At 40.5% G+C, this 23,248-nt stretch overlaps 1 protein-coding gene across 1 annotated transcript; it reads left to right on the forward strand.

Moving 5' to 3' along the window:
• Nucleotides 1-8,654: 8,654 nt before the first annotated feature.
• Nucleotides 8,655-10,918, forward strand: LOC122447269 (U3 small nucleolar RNA-associated protein 6 homolog). Its single transcript, XM_043477789.1, has one exon. The coding sequence runs from the start codon at nt 8,655-8,657 to the stop codon at nt 10,218-10,220; it is 1,566 nt and encodes a 521-aa protein (XP_043333724.1). The 3' UTR covers nt 10,221-10,918.
• The last annotated feature ends 12,330 nt before the right edge of the window (nt 10,919-23,248 follow it).

The raw sequence follows: 23,248 nt of genomic DNA on the forward strand, positions 1-23,248 counted from the left end.
AGTATAAACATTAAAACCAATTTTGGCTTTGGTTGTTGATGCTATAAAGACAGTAAATTTAAGAACAGTGACATTAATATAAAAGCATTCCTTTAATTCTGGCTACAAAAGCTATCAGATTTACTTTAGAAATAATAAAATAAATTAAAATAATTTCAATATTCTATTTAATCTTAATTTCCTACCTGAAAGATGATACATATGAATTTGTTTATTAAAATTCTATCATGAGCTGCTGTTGTGTTGATGTTTAACCATGAAACTTGTGGGAATACTTTAATTCCCCAAATGGGGGAAACAGAAAAATCAATGAACTGCTTGGTCTCCAGTCAAGAAGTAACTCTCTCTGCCAAAAGGGATGAACTAAAACTTCTTTATCATTCTAATTGAAGAAGGAATTCATAGGGCCTGGACTCCATCTCAGGCCTGTCTGTGCTGGCCGTGCTTGGCTGCCTCTCCAGCGGACTCTGAACTCTCTGCTTAGTGCCTGTGGGGACGACAATGGAAGGATAAGACCCCCTCCAGACAGGGGAATCTTGAAGATCACATCCAGGCTACTCGTTGCCTAAGAGGAAGCATACCGTAATCACCCCTGTCTCCGGACAGGTCATAAACTTTTTTCGTATCTATCAGGATGTAATCACAGGCTTATCGATTATTAACTGGTTGGAATGTAACTGCGGGCTTATTGACTATTGACTGTTTAGACACGTACACATGAGGTAGGTGGTGGGTTTAGACACGTACACATGGGGTAGGTGGTGGGTTTAGACACGTACGCATGGGGTATAAAAGATTTTCACAAATGCTGGACGGGGTCCTTGGCTAAGAGGAGACTCTGCCTTGGGCCTGCCGGTGTAATAAACTGCACTCCACTATCTGCATTGTCCTTCTGAGTGAGTCTGTTTCCCTGAAAGCGTGGCTATAACATAATAACAAAAGACACATAGTTCTGAAGAGAGGATAAATACATGAAACATTCTCAAATGTCTGAGAACAGTTTAGTCACTCAGTCGTATCCAACTATTTGCAACCCCATGCACTGCAGCACGCCAGGTTTCCCTGTCCATCACCAACTCCCAGAGCTTACTCAAACTCATGTCCATCATGGCAGTGATGCCATCCAACCATCTCATCCTCTGTTGTCTCCTTATCCTCCTGCCTTCAGTGTTTCCCTGTATCACAGTTTTTTCCAATAAGTCAGTTCTTCCCATCAGGTGGCCAAAGTATTGGAGTTGCAACTTCGGCATCAGTCCTTACATTTAATATTCAGGACTGATTTCCTTTTGGATAGACTGGTTGGATCTCCTGGAGTCCAAGGGACTCTCAAGAATCTTCTCCAACACCACAATTCAAAACCATCAATTCTTCTGCTGCTCAGCTTTCTTTATAGTCCTGAGAGGGTAACAGGCAAGAAGGCCAGGGGTCTCCAAACGGAGGAAAGAGGCTGCAAGTGCCAGACATTTTTATCTCTTTTAAGCAGCAGGAAGAAACAAATCAGCGATATGCTGTTTTTCCTTCTCTATACAAATTTAAAAGGAAGTTTCTCTTAAAATGCTGTATTGCCATGACACCTGGTCTCACCTAAAGCTAACTACTCTCAAACCTTGAGTTAACCAATACATTTCTTTTTCGTATGGAAATGTTGTCTTAAGCTATGTTAATGTACCCCAGACTCTATCTTCAAGTTGGTTCCGCCTAAGGCCTAACTTACTTACTCAGGTATTGTTCCCCTAATCTATGTAAAGGAAACTATTTGTTGATATTCTGCCCTTCTACAAGATTCAAGTCTGGTGCCATTCTAAATTTTATGACATTCCTTTCTTTTCATTAACAGACTGTGAGTGACTATATTACACACAGCTAAAGACTAGGAGGGGGGGTACTCTTTTGCCCCCTTCTGATGCCTATGTCAGAAGCTTTCTCTATCTCCTTTATACTTTAATAAAACTTTATCACACAAAAGCTCTGAGCGATCCAGCCTCGTCTCTGGCCCCAGATTGAATTCGTCTCCTCCGGAGGCCAAGAATCCCGGCGTCTTATCGTTCAGCAACAACCTTTCAGTCCAACTCTCCCATCCATACATGACTACTGGAAAAAACATAGCTTTGACTAGATGTACCTTTGTCGGCAAAGTAATGGCTCTGCTTTTTAACATGCTGTTTAGGTTGGTCATAGCTTTTCTTCCGAGAAGCAAGTGTCATTTAATTTCATGGCTGCAGTGACCATCTGCATTGATTTTGGATCCCCCCAAAATAAAGTCTGTCACTGTTTCTGTTAGGGGAAGCACACTGATTGAAACCGCCCACCCTGGCCAGGCACCATAGTAACCATTTGCATGAGTTGTTTTATGGCAGGAGATCCTGATAAGGAATACGAAACTAATAGGCCACCACCAGCCGGAAGAGTTCGGGAAAGATCGAGAGGAGACACTACCTGTCCGTCCACTTCCCAGAATCCCTCTTGCTAGCATCCATCTTGGCTGAGCGATGCGTGCACCACCAGGAAAGACTGAATTAGAATGATTGGCCAAAGACCACCCGGAAACTAATCCCATCACCATAAAACCCAAGACTGTGAGCCACGCGGTAGAGCAGTTCTCCTGGGTTCCCTTACCTACTGCTCTCCACCCGGGTGCCCTTTCCCAATAAAATCTCTTGCTTTGTCAGCATGTGTCTCCTCGGACAATTCATTTCCGAGTGTTAGACAAGAGCCCAGTTTCGGGCCCTGGAAGGGGTCCCCCTGCCTGCAACAAATGGCGACCACGAAGGGACATCTTCTTCGCTGAGACTGACATCCTGACCACTCGGGGTACTCAGGGGCCAGCTTGCCTGCCAATGGACCAGACCCAGCAGCTGCAACTGGGACCCTTTTGTCCCTGGTCTCCTCCTGATGCGGACAACTGGCCAGAGTGCCCCGACCGGTAAGAAACAAGAGACTTTATTGACCTCCCTCCCCTTCCCTCTCTCTTTCCTCTCCTTAGCCCTTCCTATCCTTCCCGTTTTTCTAGTCTCCCTGTCCTGGACGCAGGAATCTGGTCGAAGGGCCTCAGCTTGAGCTGAGGATTGGAGACTGATCACCTCCTCTTGGCAGAGAACTCGAATTTTCTGGTCTGGTTTCTGGTAGGGCCGAGTTCCAGTCCTCCCTTTTCTGGAAGCCCAGGGAAAAGTCCCGTAATGCCTGGGTGTCTGCAGGTGGCAGGAGACGTCTGTAAGGCCACCCTTTTGCCCCCCCTTTCCCGCCTCCTCCCCCTTCTTTCAACCTGGCTTCCTTTCCTCCTTTTGAAATCTTTGAAGACATCTGAAGTTTTGTGTCTCTATAAAAGGTTTTCTGAGAGACTGTATTCTTGTATTTAAGAGAGTGTCTGATGAGGACTGCCAGGTTTATATGTGTGTGTTTTAACTCTGTTCTGTGTTGTGATTTGTGATGGCCATTTTGCTTTGTCTGGCCACCATTTAGACCTGCCACCATTTTGTTAGAGCTTGATTTTCTTTCCCTGTGCCTTGAGACCAGGGCTCTCAGGAACACTTATCTAGACCATCTCTAACTCCTGAGACTGAGAAAAAAAAAGAAAAAAAGCCTTTAAAAATGTTATTTATTTCAGCTTTTTTTATAAACTAGTAAATTTTATATTGTAATATCTAATTCATGACCAAACTTAGAAAATGAAGCTAGATCTTGCAGTGTGTCTGTCTAAATATGTCTTGGTATGTTTTTGTCTCTGGGTAATATTTTTAGGTTAATTTGTAAATGAGCTCTATTTAATTGGCTTAAAAAAGGTAAGCGCTTACAAATCAAATAATTCTAAATTAAACAATAAATTCGAGGTTCAGGTGAACTGGGAAATATTCAGTATTAAATACCTGATATTAATGTTTTTTGTTGACCTATCTAATATAGACATATCTTAGAGTAATTAACATCAAGTAGAATATTTTCATTATACCTAGGTTTAATATAAGTTAAATATTATACCTATTATAAGTTTGTCACCAAAGAAATTACCTCGAGTGAAAAAACTTCTAGAAAATGTAAATGAGGTATGAGTTTATATATAAACTCTATTAAGAATAATTATTCTTTAAAAATATCTGTCTACAATAGTCTCTCCAGATTGACGTAACTTGAATTTCTAAGGGTTGTGTTAAACTAAGTATTGAAAGTCTATTAAATAATTAGGTCATTTCCAAATGAAATAAGATTTTGAAACATTTACTGCTAAACACTGATTTCCTTTTACAGAAAAACTAAAGAGATTTGGGACTATAAAAGAATAATGTTTGATGCCATCCTAAAATGTTTTAAGAAAGCAAGGGTTTTAGAAATTATCACTGGTATTTATGCTCACCAATCTATAAAATGCTAATATAAAAGTTAGCTCTTGGTTGCTAAAGGAAAACAGGAAGAGTGATTTCAGTAAAAAAGTATGAAAAAAATACTAAAAAGAGTTATGCATGATCAGGATTTTCTAAAATTGGATTACAATTAGTTAGATAAGTGGATTTTATTAGGAATGACATGGTTGTAAGAAAACTGCTTAGAGCCAATTAGGTCCAAGATGGCGGAGCTGACTTTCACTAGACCTTGAGCCTTGGTATTTGTGCCCATTGTGACATATCAATAAGCTAAATGATACACCCATCAACATTGACTGAATCTGACCAAATGTTCTAAAGCTTTTAATTCTTCTTTTTGATAAAACTTCCTGAATCGAATTCTTTTGAAGTTTCTTTGACATCTAGCTAACTTTGGGGTGTTTCAGAGGGCCCCTGAAACATCCCAAAGAGAGATATTAAACTGTTTATTTGGTTGGTTAAATTACATGAAAAAGATTATCAAATGAGTAATAAATCCACTCATGTTATAATGTATAAAAAGTTACTAATACAGATATCCTAGAAATTATATAGAGTTCTTAACATTTTGATATGTCTTGGTATTCTGATGAAAAACCTGATGACGTCACAAAAGTTAACAAAGGACTGAATGAACCAGCGAATATGCTTATAACTTTTATGGTTTCTATCTGAGAAATTACAGGTTTAAATTGTGTGTTTTCCGGGAACAGAAAAAACCTTCCTCTTAAACTAATTATAAAAATAATTTGGTAAAATTACACATTATAAACAAGACAATTGTATTTTCTCTCTATCTGACTCCTCCAGAAATTTAAAACTCTTAAGTTTCCAGTAAGTTTATCAAATGAGCTAAAAAGGTTATCTCACTAACAGGTACAAAAATCTCAAGGAATTTTTGAGACCTTAAAAGAAAAGAGTTCACCTAGATTTGTTAGGCAAAATCTGTGATAAGCCTTTGGTGTGAGTTTCCCAGTCCTGTTTTATATTAAAAGTTCAGTCTGAGATCCTATAAGTGTTTCAGCAAAATAAAAAGTCTATGATCAATTCTGTTATGTGATATTAATGTAAAAGTTTGTTTCTGAAGCTTGTCTCAGTAATCTATCTTTGGACGAAGATCAGATGCCTCATGACCTGCAACCAGGACTGAAAAAAGACATAATTTAAGAGACTGTCTCCAACCTGGATGGAAAGACTTTTTATCAGGTACTCTTAACTAGCTCATACAGAATAAAACTGAAGGGAAATTAACTCTTAGATTAATTCCCATTTCCAAAGGCCCCTACACTGGATTGGTCTATAGAGAAGACAGCTGACCTGATCTCACCTTAAAATGATGCTCAAACAAGAAAAACTACAGTACACCAGGATGAGAAGACAACGACATCAGAGGTAGACAGCTTGTCCAAGATACCGGACCTGATTCGTATGATCGTTTATAGTGTTCTCTTGACTTCTTAGACCTTTGTATATAAATCAAATGCTTTTCTATCATAGGCCTGATACTATGCTAGTTTTAAAAATCAATCCAATTGTTGGGTTTGTGGCCAATTATATGTGTCTAGCTCTGGGTTACCTTGGTAAATTTCTCTACTACAAGACTCTAACTGGTTGGCCCTGAAGAAATTTACTTGGAAAAATTATAGTCATATTCAGGTTACTATGATACTACCAGATGGGATCCCCTTACTGGGCCAATTAATAATGCCTACTCTGACTCTGGCTATAAATTTGAGCCTTTTTCTATTCCTCAAGCTCAATCAGAGCAACAAAAAAAGGTTTTAACAAAAGAAAAAGAAATCTCCCACAATTATGAGATAGATTTATATAGATAACACTAGGCTATGGTAATTTAGGTTTAAAGTCTCCTCTGTGTTAAAAACAATTAAATCATACTAAAGATAATCAGTCTAGTAACACTAGAAAACTGGGCTGTGTGCCTTATAGATGGTGGTGCCAATGTATAATTTCCCTGAAAGATAAAAGATTCGTACAGAGTAGACTAAGTCAGACGACCTGAGATACACTGGGCTACATCTTATAGAAGCTCTTAGGTCTTACTTGTGACTTGACTAATACTGCTGGCTACGTTCTTTGTATTTCACCTGTTTTACAGAATTGCTATTTCTTACAGTGCCAGATGTGTGACTGAGGCCTCTGATAGAATAATATATAGTTCCTTATGAAATCAATGATGATGACAGTGTAACTCTAGATATGAGAAAAAGATAAAGATTCGTACAAAATAGACTAAGTCAGATGACCTGAGATATACTGGGCTACATCTTATAGAAGCTCTTAGGTCTTACTTGTGACTTGACTAATACTGCTGGCTACGTTCTTTGTATTTCACCTGTTTTACAGAATTGCTATTTCTTACAGTGCCAGATGTGTGACTGAGGCCTCTGATAGAATAATATATAGTTCCTTATGAAATCGATGATGATGACAGTGTAACTCTAGATATGAGAAAAAGCAACAAGAGGGAATGTTTTCCTGGACCAAGAGGCTAGTAAGACAGGTGGTCCAGAGAATTTTAGATACTGTTTTATGGCCTAATCCAGTAACAGCACATTGAGAGGCCGGTCGACAAAATCTTTGCCAAACCTGAGAATGGACATTCTCAGCACCATGGGATAAAATGGTCATGAAATGCCCCCCTCAAAGTCGTGGTCAAGTTTGTGAGCAAAAAGGGGCTTTGCCAACTGAAGATTGACACTTGCCATCTACATCTACAGCGATTCTATCATGGCCACTGCAACTGCTGACTTCCAACGGCCCTGAAAGGAGTTCAGGGTGAAGATCAAGAATGAGGTGTTCCGTGCTCTGGGAAAAACTGGCAGAACAGGCCTTCAGATAGTTAGATCTTTTCAAGAGATTTTATGAGTCCCAATTCTTGCATCTTCTCATACCTAGAAAAACACTGACATCATTAATGGTGCCACCTGCTTTGGCTATTAAAGAAAAAATTTTACAATTAAAAGTCAAAATAGAGTACTCAGCTATGGTTCAGACATCCTGGGAAATAACCAGGTGTTACTATGGGTGTAATTTCAGATTAGACATTGTATTGCTAAACACTTGAGTTTTCTGAGTCGTGTCAGACTTAGATGCCTCCATTCTCAAAACAATGTCTGCTGGAAGCTAGTAACTTCTACCTTACTTTTTATAAAACTAGGCAACTGGCCACCTGGCTACAAGTCTCCCTGAAGTGCCAGGTCCAGACTGGATTTCAGGTCTATTCTTCTAAAAGAAAGAGATTTACTTTGTCTATTAAAACTCCAGTTATCCCTTCTCTAGCTACTACTAACTGGGTATGTTACAACAAAATGGCAGACCAAGAGATTGAGATTTTAATCATACAAGGCTCAGATCTAAGACTTGGAACTCAGGAATACTTCCAATTCAGTGTCTCTTCTCCAAGCTGAGGCGGTCCTATGCCCCATTTTGACAAAAAGTTATCACAGTCATAGTTGCCCTGTTCCCTAAATAAAACTGAACAGGACTCTGAGGGGTGGCGACTCTGGAGTACAGATCTGCTGTACTGTAAAATATAGGCTTTATTCAGCCTCCTTGACCTTCCCTGAGTTCCAAAGGGTAGATGCAAACAATTGCCAATCAGAGAAGGAAAAAATACAGAAACAGAGGGGAAACAATCAAATGGTGGTACAGCCTTGAGACGGGTCCTGGTTCCTACTCAAAAAAAAAAAAAAATATGCATAACAATGTCTTTTGAGTTCTTCTACAGAACTAGAGCCCCCACCCAGGTGGAAGATGGTAACTTCAGACTAAACATAAGATTCTTAGAACACAGCTCTGTTGCTTGACCACCAGCCAATCATCCCAGCAGTGCCTCTTGTTTCTGGGGACCAGTGATGACCATCCTGTTAGGTCTCCTGTTTGGCCCCTGTCTATTTTACCTCTGAGAGGCGCTGACAGTTTCAAACTAAGTTGCTGTTATTACAAGAGTAAAAGCTGGTTTCAGATATAAAACACCCCAACTTAGGTCAGGTAAAATAGAGAGACTTCTGCTCTGCTAGGCAGGCCTACGCCCAGGCACAGCAGGAAGAAGTTACAGAAGAAAGAGACCTCCACTTAATCGATGCACGTTGGAAGACACTCTGTATCCGACGTATCATAGGGTCCTCAATCTCATCCTTCTTAAATGTATATCCAACACGAGCTCTTCTTTTCTGGATCAGCTCCAAAAGCTCAATTTCATACTGAACATATCTGATAAAGCTGTCCTTTGAAAGACTTCTTCGCTGTATTCCATATTCTAGTTCTAAAGTCTTCCTAATGACTGCCCTAATCTCCGCCTCACTGAAGAGTCCAGTGCTCTCCAGCTGTGTCTTCCAACGTGCATCGATTAAGTGGAAAGATGATGTTAAACTTTGGCTGTCTTTTGTAGTCTTTTGTAGGAAGTGGGCTGCCAACGTTCAACTTAGCAAGTTATTTTCTTCCTTGTTGGCCTTTCATTCGAACAAGCCAGGTTTGTGGATTTTGGCAGCCAAATGGGAAATGGAAGACTGCTTTTCTGCAGAAAGTGCAAGACAGCTATTTCTTCGGGCTCTGCGCTTTCACCCACGTTACCCGAAACTTTATGAAGAATACTTTAGGATGGAGTTGATGCATGCTGAAAAATTGAGGAAGGAAAAACAAGAGTTTGAAAAAGCCGACATGGATGTGGGGAATCTCAAGCATGCTGAAGAAGTCCTTACGGGCGAGTTGGCACGGATCGTCTATAAGAATTCTATAAGTGTAATTAAAAGTGCAAAATTTCATGTGTCACTGCTTTCAATTGCACAGCTGTTCGACTTTGCCAAAGATCTGCAAAGAGAAATTTACAATGACCTTAAGGCTCTGCACACAGACGACCCCCTTACTTGGGACTATGTGGCCCGGCAAGAATTAGTGATTAAATCACAGCCAGGAGAAGAGCTGCCTACAACTAAACAAGCCAAAGCGAAGGAGGTGGGCCGCCGGGAAGAGAGGTGCTGTGCTGTGTACGAGGAGGCGGTAAAAACTCTGCCCACAGAGGCTATGTGGAAGTGTTACATGAACTTCTGCATGGAGAGGTTTACTAAGAAGACAAGCAGTCGCCTCCTCAGAAAGAAGAGGCTGGAAAGAACCATGGCTACATTCTGGAAGGCACATGAGCTGAAACTTTTACCAGAACTCCAGTACAGGCAGTTGAGCAAGTTGTTGCTGTACCGAGAGTTGTTAAAGGAATCCCTGGAGGTGGCAGACGCTGGGGTGAAATTGTTCAGAAAATCAGAGGAGATGTGGCACGTGAAGCTGGAGGCCATGATTTCGTCAAAGAGCCAGGAGATAAGCAAGGTTTTTAACCAAGCCTTTGAGTACCTGAAACCCCAGATTTGTCTTCCATTGTGGTTTATTTGGGCAAAGTGGAGTGAAGAGACCGGAAAGCAAGAAGAAGCTGAAATGATCTATAAGAGAGCTGTCTTTCGTCTCCAAGGAGATGACTCAGCCACTATGAAGGAAATGTACCTGGCTTGGGCTTATCGAAGTGGTGGTTACAAAAAGGCCAGAGATGTATTTAAAAGTTTACAGGAAAACCGTCCATTTTCAGTTAATTTTTTCAGGAAGATGATTGAGTTTGAGAAGGAGCAAGAATCCTGTAAGATGGAAAACTTAAGAGAGTATTATGAGAGGGCTTTGAGAGAATTTGGAACTGTCGATTCTGATCTCTGGATGGATTACATCAAAGAAGAATTGAACCACCCACTTGGTAGACCTGAGAACTGCGGACAGCTCTATTGGCGAGCCATGAAAATGTTGCAGGGAGAGTCAGTAGAGCAGTTTATGTCTAAACATGCTCTGCATCAAGCCGGCCGTTTGTGAAAAGAGGAAGAGCACAGTCACCTTTGTGAAATAGTGCTATAAGCCCTCTGGGCACATTTGTTTTATGCAGTCATCTGCAGTTTGCCGAGATGGTGTCTCATTTTGAGGCCTGCTTTAATTTTGTTGACATGTTAATCTTGAATTCCAGAAAAGAGCGCTGCTGTTTAATGGCCAGAAACCAGTTGTTGAGGCCAGACTATGTAGGTCCTAAATGTTTTTCAGAATACATGGAAACGATGTAACTGATGTTTTACTACGCTTGGTCATGCTTGAGTAGCTCTAATCTAGACCTCTGTTCAGTTAAAATGGGGATGAAAATACAGTTCTGTTTTCTCCTTATAGAAGTATATGTGGTATGCATTTATTGTAAAAGTAAGGAGGGAATAGAGTAATGTTGTAATCTTGTCATCTGGACTTAACTCACTGGTATGATTTCCTTTGTTAGAATTGGATTTATACTGTTAGGTCATTTATTCATTCATTCATTGAGTCCCTGTCACGGGCAAGAAAGAAGACAAGCTTTTGGGATGGAAGTGGGGATGAAAGGAATAGAGCTGATGTCCTGAGTTGGTTGAAGCAGCAGAAGAGGATGCTAGGTATTAGGGAAAAAGTTATTCTTTGAGAAGATTTTAAGAAATTACAAAAGTGTTTTTGTCTCTGGGACTGATCTGGAGAGAAATAATTACACTGGAGAGACCCAGTAACAAGGAAAGGCAGAGGTAGGGAGTAGCTTAGAAAGAGAAAGGCTCCAGAGGCAAGGATGGAGGGTGGCTTAGAGCAGAGACGGGCATTCTTGGAGCAGAGGAAGTGGTTGTTTGAGTTGTATATCCTTCAACGTAACATGATGTCACTGGGAGAAGCATTCAGTACAGTTTGACTTAACAGTGTTTCACTTAATATTATGTTGTTTTCCATGTTATTAAATAGCCTTGAAAACGTGAAATAAATCCGTAGCATTCCATTGTAAAAAAAAAAAAGAAAAGAAAGAGACCTCCGCCCCAATTCCCAAGAAGCATCTTGAGTATGAAGTCTCTCAGGGGGGAGTTGTTAGGGGAAGCACACTGATTGAAACCGCCCACCCTGGCCAGGCACCATAGTAACCATTTGCATGAGTTGTTTTATGGCAGGAGATCCTGATAAGGAATACGGAACTAATAGGCCACCACCAGCCGGAAGAGTTCGGGAAAGATCGGAAGAGTTCGGGAAAGATCGAGAGGAGACACTACCTGTCCGTCCACTTCCCAGAATCCCTCTTGCTAGCATCCATCTTGGTTGAGCGATGCGTGCGCCACCAGGAAAGACTCTGAATTAGAATGATTGGCCAAAGACCACCCGGAAACTAATCCCATCACCATAAAACCCAAGACTGCGAGCCACGCGGTAGAGCAGTTCTCCTGGGTTCCCTTACCTACTGCTCTCCACCCGGGTGCCCTTTCCCAATAAAATCTCTTGCTTTGTCAGCATGTGTCTCCTCGGACAATTCATTTCCGAGTGTTAGACAAGAGCCCAGTTTCGGGCCCTGGAAGGGGTCCTCCTTCCTGCAACATTTCCATGTTTCTCCAGCTATTTGACATGAAGTGATGGGACCAGGTGCCAATGCCTTAGTTTTCTGAATGTTGAGTTTTAAGCCTTATTTTTCACTCTCCTCTTTCACTTTCATCAAGAGGATCCTTAGGTCCTCTTTGACTTCTGCTATCAGGGTGGTGGAATCTATGTACCTCAGGTTATTTATATTTCTCCTGGCAATCTTATTCCAGCTTGTTATTCATCCAGCCTAGCGTTTCTCATGATGTACGCTGCATATAAGCTAAATAAGCATGGTGACAATATACAGCCTTGACATACTCCTTTCCTGACTGATCATGAACCAGTCTGTTGTTTCATGTCCAGTTGTAACTGTTGCTTCTTGACCTGCACAGAGATTTCTCAGGAGGCACGTCAGGTGGGCTGGTATTCCCCTCTCGAAGAATTTTCCACAGTTTGTTATGATCCACACAGTCAAAGGATTTGGCATAGTCAATAAAACAAAAATGGATGTTTTCCTGGAATTCTCTTGCTTTTTAGATGATCCCAGCAGATGTTGGCAATTTGATCTATGGTTCTGCCTTTTCTAAATCCAGCTTGAACATCTGGAAGTTCACAGTTCATGTACTGTTGAAGCCTGGCTTGGAGCATTTTTGAGAATTACTTTGCTAGCATGTGAGATTGTGCAGTAGTTTGAACATTCTTTGGCATTGCCTTTCTTTGGGATTAAAATGAACACTCACCTTTTCCAGTCCTGTGGCCACTGCTGAGTTTTCCAAATTTGCTGGCATATTGAATGCAGCACTTTCACAGCATCATCTTTTAGGATTTGGACTAGCTCAAATGGAATTCCATCACCTTCACTAGCTTTGTTCATAATGATGCTTCCTAAGGCCCACTTAACTTCACACTCCAGGATGTCTGGCTCTAAGTGAGTGATCACACCATAGTGGTTATATGGGTCATGAAGATATTTTTTGCATAATTATTCTGTGTGTCTTACCACGTCTTCTTAATATCTTCGGCTTCTGTTAGGTTCATACCATTTCTGTCCTTTATTGTGCCCATCTTTGCATGAAATGTTCCCTTGGCATCTTTAATTTTCTTGAACAGATCTCTAGTCTTTCCCATTGTATTGTTTTCTTCTATTTAATTTTGCCCATGGGGTGCTCAAGGCAAGAATACTGACATGGTTTGCCATTCCCTTCTCCAGTGGACCACATTTTGTCAGAACTCTCCACCATGGCCTGGCTGTCTTGCGTGGCTCTACATGGCATGGCTCATAGTTTTATTGAGTTAAACAAGGCTGTGTTCCATGTGGTCAGTTTGATTAGTTTTCTGTAATTGTGATTTTCATTCTGTCTGCCCTCTGATGGATCAGGATAAGAGGCTTATGAAAGATTTCTGATGGGAGAGACTGATTGTGGGGGAAACTAGACTTGTTCTGATGGCTGGGCCATGCTCAGTAAATCTTGAATCTGATTTTTGCTGATGGGCAGGTCTCTGTTCCCTCTCTCTGTTTGACCTGAGCCCAAACTATTGTGGAGGTAACAAAGATAATGGTGGCCTCCTTCAAAGTGTCCCATGCATGCACTGCCACACTCAGTGCCCCTGACTCAGCAGCAGGCCGCTCCTGGCCCATGCCTATGCCGGAGCCTCCTGGACAGCTACAGGAAGCCTGGGCCAGTCTCTTGTGGGGTCACTGCTCCTTTCTCCTGGGTCCTGGTGCACACAAGGTTTTGTTTGTGCCCTCCAAGAGTCTGTTTCCCCAGTCCTGTGTAAGTTCTGTGATCAAATCCTTCTGGCCTCCAACGTCTAATTCCCTGGGGGCTCCCAGTCCCTTCGCCAGGTCCCCAGGTTGGGAAATCTGTTGTGGGTCCTAGAACTTCCTTAACAATGAGATTATTTCTTTGACATAAGTGTTCTGCAGTTTGTGGGTCATTTTCTTGGCAGCTTTATGGTGGGGTTAATGGCAACCTCCAAGAGGGCTTATGCCACAGGCTGTGTGCCCAGGTAGCTGCACCCAGAGCCCCTTACCCCGTGGCAGTCCACTGCTGACCTATACCTCTTCAGGAGACTCAAACACAGGTCAGATCAGTGGGGTCTCTGGGTCCTGGTGCACACAAGAGTTTCTTTGAGCCCTCCAAGTGTCTCTGGAGGGTATGAGGTTTAATTCTAAATATGATTTTGCCCCTTCTACCATATTGCTGGGGCTTCTCCTTTGCCCTTGAGTGTGGGGTAGCTTTCTTTGGTGGGATCCAACATTTTCCTCTCAATGGTTGTTAAGCAGTGAGTTTCAGTTTTGGAGTTCTCATAGGAGAAGATGAGCACATGCCTTTCTACTCCACCATCTTTTCCTACTACTCTTATATTTAAGTAATTTATATTAATTTTTTTAATTAATTGGTTTATTTTAATTGGAGAATAATTGTTTCACAATATTGTGGTGGTTTTTGCCATACATCAACATGAATCAACCATGGGTACATGTGTCCCCCCATCCTGAACCTCTTCCATCTCCCTCCCTACCCCATTCTTATGGGTTGTCCCAGAGCATCAGCTTTGAGTGCCCTGATTCATACATGAAACTTGCACTGGCCATCTAATTTACATGTGGTAGTATACATGTTTCAATGCTATTCTCTCAAATCATCACACCATTACTTTCTCCCATAGAGTCCAAAAGTCTGGTTTTTACATCTGTGTCTCTTTTGTTGCCTTGCATATAGGATTGTCATTAGTGTCTTTCTAAATTCCATATACATGCATTAATATACTGTTCTGGGTTTCTCTTTCTGACTTACTTCTCTCTGCATAATAGGCTCCAGTTTTATCCACCTCATTAGGACAGACTCAAATGCATTCCCTTTTATAGCTGAGTAATATTCCATTGTTTATATGTACCACAACTTCCTTACCCTTTCATCTGCTGTAGACATCTAGGTTGCTTTTATGTCGTAGCCATTGTAAACAGTGCTGCAATGAACATTGGCATACATGTGTCTCTTTAAATTCTAGTTTCTTTGGTGTGTATGAACAGCAATGGGATTGCTTGGTCATATGGCAGTTCTAGTTCCAGGTTTTTAAAGGAAATTCCACACTGTTCTCTATAGTGGCTGTACCATTTTACATTCCCACCAATGGTGTAAGATGGTTTCCTTTTCTTTACATCCTCTCCAGCACTTACTTTTTGTAGATCTTTTGATTGTGGCCATTCAAACAAGCATGAGATGATACCTGATCATGATTTTGATTAGCATGTCTCTAATAATGAGTGATATGGAGCATCTTTTCATGTGTTTGTTAGCCATCTGCATGTCTTCTTTGGAGAAATGTCTGTTCAGTTCTTTGGGCCACTTTTGATTGGGTTGTTTATTTTTCTGGTAATGAGCTACATGAGCTGCTTGTATATTTTGGAGATTAATTATTTGTCAATTGTTTCATTTACTATTATTTTCTCCCATTCTGAAGGCTGGCCTTTCACCTTGCTTATAGATTCCTTCACTATGCAAAACCTTCTAATTAGGTCCTATTCATTTATTTTTATTTTCATTACTCTGGGAGGTGGGTCATAGAGCACCTTGCTGTGATTTATGTCAGAATGTTCTTCTTATGTTTTCCTCTAAGAGTCTTATAGTTCCTAGTCTTACATTTAGATATTTAATCCATTTTGAGTTTATCTTGTGTATGGTGTTAGAAAGTGTTCTAGCTTTATTCTTTTGCACATGCTTGACCAGTTTTCCCACCTCCACTTGTTAAAGAAATTATCTTTTCTCCATTGTATATTTTTGCCTCCTTTGTCATCATAACCTACACAAATATATTTAGTTTTTTTTATTTCATGTGTTGTTATTAGATGTCCATAGAATATTTAGAAAAACCAGCAAAAGATAGACATTGATAAATTTCAAAAAGTAGAATTCTTGTTTGTGTGTATGATTCAGTTATACAAATACACATGCATTATTTTTAAATTATTTTCCATTATAGGTTATTGCAAGATATTGAATATAGTTCCCAGTGCTATACATACAGTAAACTTCTGTTGCTTATTGCATATCTATTTTTTAAAATTAGAAATTTAACATTCTATTCATACTAAATCAAACAATGTCATAACTTTTTAGATAGGCAAAAATTCATTAAATTCTCTAAAATATAAATATAAGGACTTCCTGATTTTAAATTGTGAATGCTGTTCTATTTCCAGTTTTTTAAGGAATCTCCACACTGCCATATGACCCAGCAATCCCACTCCTTGGCATACACACTGTGGAAACCAGAACTGAAAGAGACACGTGCACCCCAATGTTTATCACAGCACTGTTTATAATAGCCAGGACATGGAAGCAACCTAGATGCCCTTCAGCAGATGAATGGATAAGGAAGCTATGGTACATATACACAATGGAATATTACTCAGCCATTAAAAAGAATTCACTTGAATCAGTTCTAATGAGATGGATGAAACTGGAGCCCATTATACAGAGTGGAGTAAGCCAGAAAGATAAAGACCAATACAGTATACTAACGCATATATATATGGAATTTAAAAAGATGGTAATGATAACCCTATATGCAAAACAGAAAAAGAGACACAGATGTACAGAACAGAATTTTGGACTCTGTGGGAGAAGGTGAGGGTTGGATGTTCTGAGAGAATAGCATTGAAATAAGTATACTATCAAGGGTGAAATAGATCACCAGCCCAGGTTGGATGCATGAGACAAGTGCTCAGGGCTGGTGCACTGGAAAGACCCAGAGGGATGGGATGGGGAGGGAGGTGGGAGGGGGGATCGGGATGGGGAACACATGTAAATCCATGGCTGATTCATGTCAATGTATGGCAAAAACCACTACAATATTGTAAAGTAATTAACCTCCAACTAATAAAAATAAATAAAAAATAAAAAAAATTGTGAATGTTAATTTTGTGAAGGAAGTAGTAAAATTTAAAAGAATGCAGTGGTTCACTTGGGATTTAACTTACACTAAATTTCTAAATGTGATAAATTTATCTTTGTATTTTCAATTTACTTTCATGGTATATATGCCCAAATTTGGTTGGTTTCTGACCTAGCTAATTATTAGTATGCTTGATCTTATGGATATATAACTCTTGCATGAAAGTAGAGTTGATGAAAAGTTAAATCTGTTTACATAAATTCAGTTAGCGAAATGTGATCATTATGAATATATATCATAGTTTGATTGGTGTATATGGTTCTTGTAAAAAGATTTTACTTCAAAATATTATGTGCAGAGAGCAAAGATAATGCACAAAAGACCAAAATTTGGAATGCAATAATTAGGATTTATTTTACTCAAAATTTAATTGAAAGCAAAACAAACAGACTCCTTGTGAGGAGTCACGATATCAAAGAAGGAGGGTGTGGTGTTCATCTCTCTCCACAAATACATCAGGAATACATCTCCAAGTGGAACATTTCACACAGAGCACTGGCTGAACAGTGGCAGAGGACACTGGACACCTAAAAGGATAAGAAAGATCCCTGCATATCCAGGTAGGACAACAGAAAGAGGAAAGGGAAACAAAGGGGAGCGGAAGCAGGGTGGGATTTATGCCCCTGGGCAGGGGTGAGGAGAGGGAGGGCTGAAGGACAGAAGAGATTCCTGCATCCAAGGAAATCCCCTCATCACTGGGGAGATGAGTTGGGAGAGAAGGTGAGCTTTGGGAGTTATCAGAGGGAAACACAGCAACTGGTCTGTGGCAGACAGAACAAGTGAGATCTACACAAATGGTCTGTGCCACCGCCCTATGCTTATGCCAGACTGAGACATGTGTCCACCAGGGTGGACAGCGGCTGGGTGCTAGAACATGGAACTTAGAGAGCAAACTCGAGGAGAGGACTGCTGTTGGCTGTGGGGAGACAGCCTGAGGGGACGGGAGCGAGGAAATCTAAAACCAGGACTGCTTGTGGAGGAAACACAGATCATCATAGAAAGAAAACACCACTGTTCAGTGATGCATAAGGGGCGGGACCACGGTTGCAGCCTCTTATGCATGCACCATCCTCTGCCTCCCTGAAAACTATGAGGGCTCTCTCCAGGGCAAGCTCTCACATGTTCATGACTCCCAGCTCCCACACATGCCCTGTCTCCACCAGGGCTCCCACGATCCCAGCAGCACTTACTCCTTCTCTGTCCCCACCACAATGGATGCTGTGGTGACCCCAGCCACTGCCAACTCTATGAACCCTCCTTACTGCGGTGAACACTTATGTTCTGATGTAGCCTTGGGAGCAGATCCCTGTGGGTGGTCCACACACTGAGATGGAACTGAAAGCATAGCTGAGTCCCAGGGGCAATGCAACTTTGAAGAAAAAATGAAACCTCTCCTTGCAGCTGTAAAAATCATGAATGGCACCCTATGCCTGCCTTATAAATTCAACATCTGCAGGACATCTGAACATACAACAAGAGGTCCCTTAGTCAAGATGGGTTTAGCGTTAGCGGCTGTAGACTATGAGCACATACACGTAAGGAATAGAGATAGTGCCCACAGGGGTTCAGATACATCATTACAGCCATCCTGTGACTTACTTCAGTGGACCTATGCTGGTGATCTGGTAAAAATAGTCTGAGAGACACCAGGGTCAATTACAGGTATACCTACAGTTAAGGTAGGGCCAAGACTAGTGCCAACAACACTGTAATCTTAGAGCTGATAAAATGGTGAAAGGTGACACAAGAGAGACAAACACAGGTGAACAGTTCCAGAGGAGAAACAGTCAGTGACTTCTCTCCCAGGGGGAGTGATCCAGTACAATCAACCTTGCATCACAAATAAGAAACACAACTCAGAAAAAGAACTGGAGGCATTTAACACCTCAATTACACAAATGAACAGATCATCCAGACAAAAATTTAATAAGGAAACACAAGTCTTAAGTGATACTTTAGACCAGATAGACTTAACTGATATCTATAGGACAATCCATCTGAAAGTAGCAGAATACACTTTTTCTTCAAGGGCCCATGGAAAATCCTCCAAGATAGAATATATCTATGAGGCAAATCAAGCCTCAGTAAATTTAAGAAAACTGAAATCACATCAAGCATCTATTTTGATCTCAAAGATGTGAGATTAGAAATTGATTACAGGAAGAAAAAAAAAAAGAAAAACTATATAAAGCACAAAGACATGGAAGCTAAACACATGTTACTAAACAACGAATGGATCACTGAAGAAATCAACGAAGAAATTAAAAAAAAAAATACCTAGAGATAACTGTCAATGAAAACATGATCTAAAACCTAACAGGTGCAGGAAAAGCAGTTCTCAGAGGAAAGATTTTAGCAATACAATCCTACCTCAAGAAACAGAAGAAAACCTCAAGAAACAAGAAAGCTTACTTTACATGTGCTTTGCATTTTTCGTTTAAGAAGACCTTCTTATCTTTCCTTGCTATTCTCTGTAACTCTGCATTCAGTTAGATATATCTTTCTCTTTCTCCCTTGCCTTTCTCTTCTCTGCTTTTCTCAGCTATCATAAAGCCTCCTCAGACAACCGCTAGGTCTTCTTGTATTTCTTTTTCTTAGGAATGGCTTTGGACACTGCCTTCTGTACAATGTCATGAACCTCCTCCCATAGTTCTATCTAGCAGATCTAATCCCTTGAACCTATTCATCACCTCCATTATATAATCATGAGGGATTCAATTTAGGTCCTACCTGAACGTCCTAGTGGTTTTCCCTATTTTTTTCCATATAAGCCCGAATTTTCCAATAGGAAGTTCATATGAGCCATAGTCAACTCAGTTCATGAAAAACCAATAGAGCAGGAAAGACTAGAAAACACAACAGAATGGGGAAAAACTAGAGATCTCTTCAAGAAATATCTTCAAGGGATATCAAAGGAAAATTTCATGCAAGGATGGGCATGATAAAGTACAGAAATGGTAAGGACCTAACAGAAGCAGAAGAGATAAAGAAGAGATGGCAAGAATACACAGAAGTGCTTTTCAAAAAAGAACTTAATGACCCAGCCAATCATGATGGTGTGGTCACACATCTAGAGACAGACACCCTAGAGAGTGAAGTCAAGCTGGCCTTAGGAAAGATTACTGTGAGCAAAGCTAATGGAGGTGATGAAATTTCATCTGAGCTATTTAAAATCTTAAACTGTGCTATGAAAGTGCCACACTCAATATGTCACCAAATTTCAGAAACTCGGCAGTGGCCACAGGACTGGAAAAAGTCAGTTTTCATTTCAATCTCAAAGAAGGGCAATGCTAAAGAATGTTCAAACTCCCATACAGTTCTTAGCATTTCACATACTAGCAAGGTTATGCTCAAAATCTTTAGAGCTAGGCTTCAGCAGTATGTCAACTGAGAACTTTAGAGGTACAAACAGGATTTAGACGAAGCAGAGGAGCCAGAGATCAAAGTGTCAACATTCACTGGATCATGGTAAAAGCAAGGAAGTTCAAAAAAAAAAAAAAAAAGTCTACGCTTGCTTCATTGGCTATGCTAATGCCTTTAACTTTGGGGATCACTAAAAGCTGTGAAAGAATTCTTAAAGGGGTGGGAGTACCAGAATACCTTACCTGTCTAGGGAGAAACTTGTATGTGGGTCAAGAAGCAACAGTTAGAACAAAACATGGAAAAATGGATTGGTTCCAAATTAGAAAAGAAATATGATAAGGCTGTATATTGTCAGCCTGGTTATTTAACTTCTATGCAGAGTACATATGTGCAAGCTATGTCATTTCAGTCGTGTTTGACTCTTTGCAATCCTAACAAATGGATCTGTAGCCCACCAGGCTCCTTTCTCTATTGGATGCTCCAGGTAAGAATACTAGAGTGGATTGCCTTGCCCTTCTCCAGGGGATCTTCCTGACCCAAGGATCAACCCTCATCTCTTAAGTCTCTTGCATTGGCAAGTGTTTTTTTTTTTTTTTTCCTCTTTTTACCACTAGCATCATCTGAGGAATCCTCTATGCAGAGTACATTATTTAAAATGCTGAGCTAGACGAATTACAAGCTGGAATCAAGAATGCCAGGAGAAATATCTACAGCCCCAGATTGGGGGAGGCGGGGGCGGAGCGCAGGGATATCTGAGGAACCCCTCAGATAAGGTTCCACCAAAGACAGATTTTATTTTCTTGGGGTCCAAAATCACTGCAGATGGTGACTGTAGCCATGAAATTAAAATATGCTTGCTCCTTGGAAGAAAAGCTATGATAAACCTAGATAGTGTATTAAAAGGCAGAGACATCACTTTCCTGACAAAGGTCTGTATGGTTAAACTATGGCTCTTCTGTGCTTCCCAGGTTCTCTAGTAGTAAAGAATTTGCCTGGCAATGCAGGAGACATAAGAGATGCAAGTTCAATCTCTGGGTCGGGAAGATCCCCTGGAGGAGGAAATGGCAATCCACTCCAATATTCTTGCTGGGATAAATTCATGGACAGAGGAGTCTGGCAGGCTACAGACCATGGAGTCTCCAAGCGTTGAACATGACTGAAGTAACTGAGTCCATGGTTTTTCCAGTAGTAATGTACAGACGTGAGAGTTGGAACACAGAGAAGGCTGAGCACCAAAGAATTGATGCTTTTGAATTCTGATTCTAGAGAAGAATCTTGAGAGTCCCATGCACTGCAGTAAGATCAAAGCAGTCAATCCTAAAGAAAATCAACCCTGAATATTTACTGGAAGACTGATGCTGAAACTGAAGATCCAATACTTTGACCACCTGATACCTTTAAAGATATGGCTCATTGGAAAAGACCTGACTCATTGGAAAAGACTGTGATGCTGGGAAAGATTGAAGTAGAAGAAGGGGTTGCAGAGGATGGGATGCTTAGACATCATCTGAAGAATATGGGATGCTTAGACATCATCACTGACTCAATGGACCTGAAATTGACCTAACTCCAGGAAATAATGAAGGACAGTGAGCTTGGTATGATGCAGTCCATGGGTATGCAAAGAGTCGGGCATGAGTTAAATGACTGAAAAGCAGCAAATTTATACTTAGAGCTACCAGAGAAAGCAGAAAAACAAAAACTAAAGTTAGTAAATGGAAAGAAATCATAAAGATATAGAAGAAATGAATTAAACAGAGACAATGAAAACAGTAGCAAAAATAAATGAATAATAAAGGTGGTTCTCTGAGAAATAAACAAAATTTATAAACCTATAGCAGACTCGCTGAGAAAAAAAAGAAAGCACTCAAACCAATAAAAGTAGAAAGTTGAGATTTCTTAAAAAACTGGAATTAGAATTGCCATATGACCCAGCAATCCCACTTCTGGGCATACACACTGAGGAAACCAGATCTGAAAGAGACGCATGCACCCCAATGTTCATCCCAGCACTATTTATAATAGCCAGGACATGGAAGCAACCTAGATGCCCATCAGCAGACGAATGGATAAGGAAGCTGTGGTACATATACACCATGGAATATTACTCAGCCATTAAAAAGAATTCATTTGAATCAGTTCTAATGAGATGGATGAAACTGGAGTCCATCATACAGAGTAAAGTAAGCCAGAAAGATAAAGACCAATACAGTATACTAATGCATGTATATGGAATTTAGAAAGATGGTAATGATAACCCTATATGCAAAACAGAAAAAGAGACACAGATGTACAGAACAGAATTTTGGACTCTGTGGGAGAAGGCGAGGGTGGGATGTTTCGAGAGAACAGCATCAAAACATATATATTATCTAGGGTGAAACCAATCACCAGCCCAGGCTGGATGCATGAGACAAATGCTTGGGCCTGGCGCACTGCGAAGACCCAGAAGAATAGGGTGGAGAGGGAGGTGTGAGGGGGGATCGGGATGGGGAATACATGTAAATCCATGGCTGATTCATGTCAATGTGTGACAAAAACCACTACAATATTTTAAAGTAATTAGCCTCCAACTAATAAAAATGAATGGAAAAAAAAAAAAAAGAAGAAAGTATAACTTATCACAAAAATGCAAAGGATTGTGAGAGACTACTACAAGCTGCAGTATACAAATAAAATAGACAACATAGAAGGTATTAAAAACATTCTTAGAAATGTACAATCTTCCATGACTGAAACAGGAAGAAATAGAAAACAGGAACAGATCCACTGTGAGTACTGAAACTGAAACAGCTATTAAAACCTTCAACAAGCAAAATTCCCAGACCATTTATCTTCACAGGAAAATACTGTCAAATATTTACAGAAGAGTTAACATGACTCCTTCTCAAACTGTTGAAAGAACTGCAGAGGAAGGAAGGCTCTCAAGTTCTTTCTATGAGGCCAACCTTACTCTTTCTCAGTATGCCAGCAAATTTGGAAAATGCAGCAGTATCCACAGAACTGGAAAAGGTCAGTTTTCATTCCAATTCCAGAGAAAAGCAATACCAAAGAATGTTCCAACTACCACACAAGTGTACTCATCTCACACGCTAGGAAAGTAATGCTCAAAATTCTCCAAGCCAGGCTTCAACAGTACATGAACCAAGAACCTCCAAACATTCAAGCTGGATTTA

This window comes from Cervus canadensis, chromosome 9 (assembly GCF_019320065.1).
Source record: "Cervus canadensis isolate Bull #8, Minnesota chromosome 9, ASM1932006v1, whole genome shotgun sequence".
NCBI lineage: Eukaryota > Metazoa > Chordata > Mammalia > Artiodactyla > Cervidae > Cervus > Cervus canadensis.

What these genes read in the sequence shown, in the direction of transcription:
- LOC122447269 (XM_043477789.1), top strand. Translation starts at nt 8,655, where the DNA reads ATGACTGCCCTAATCTCCGCCTCACTGAAGAGTCCAGTGCTCTCCAGC.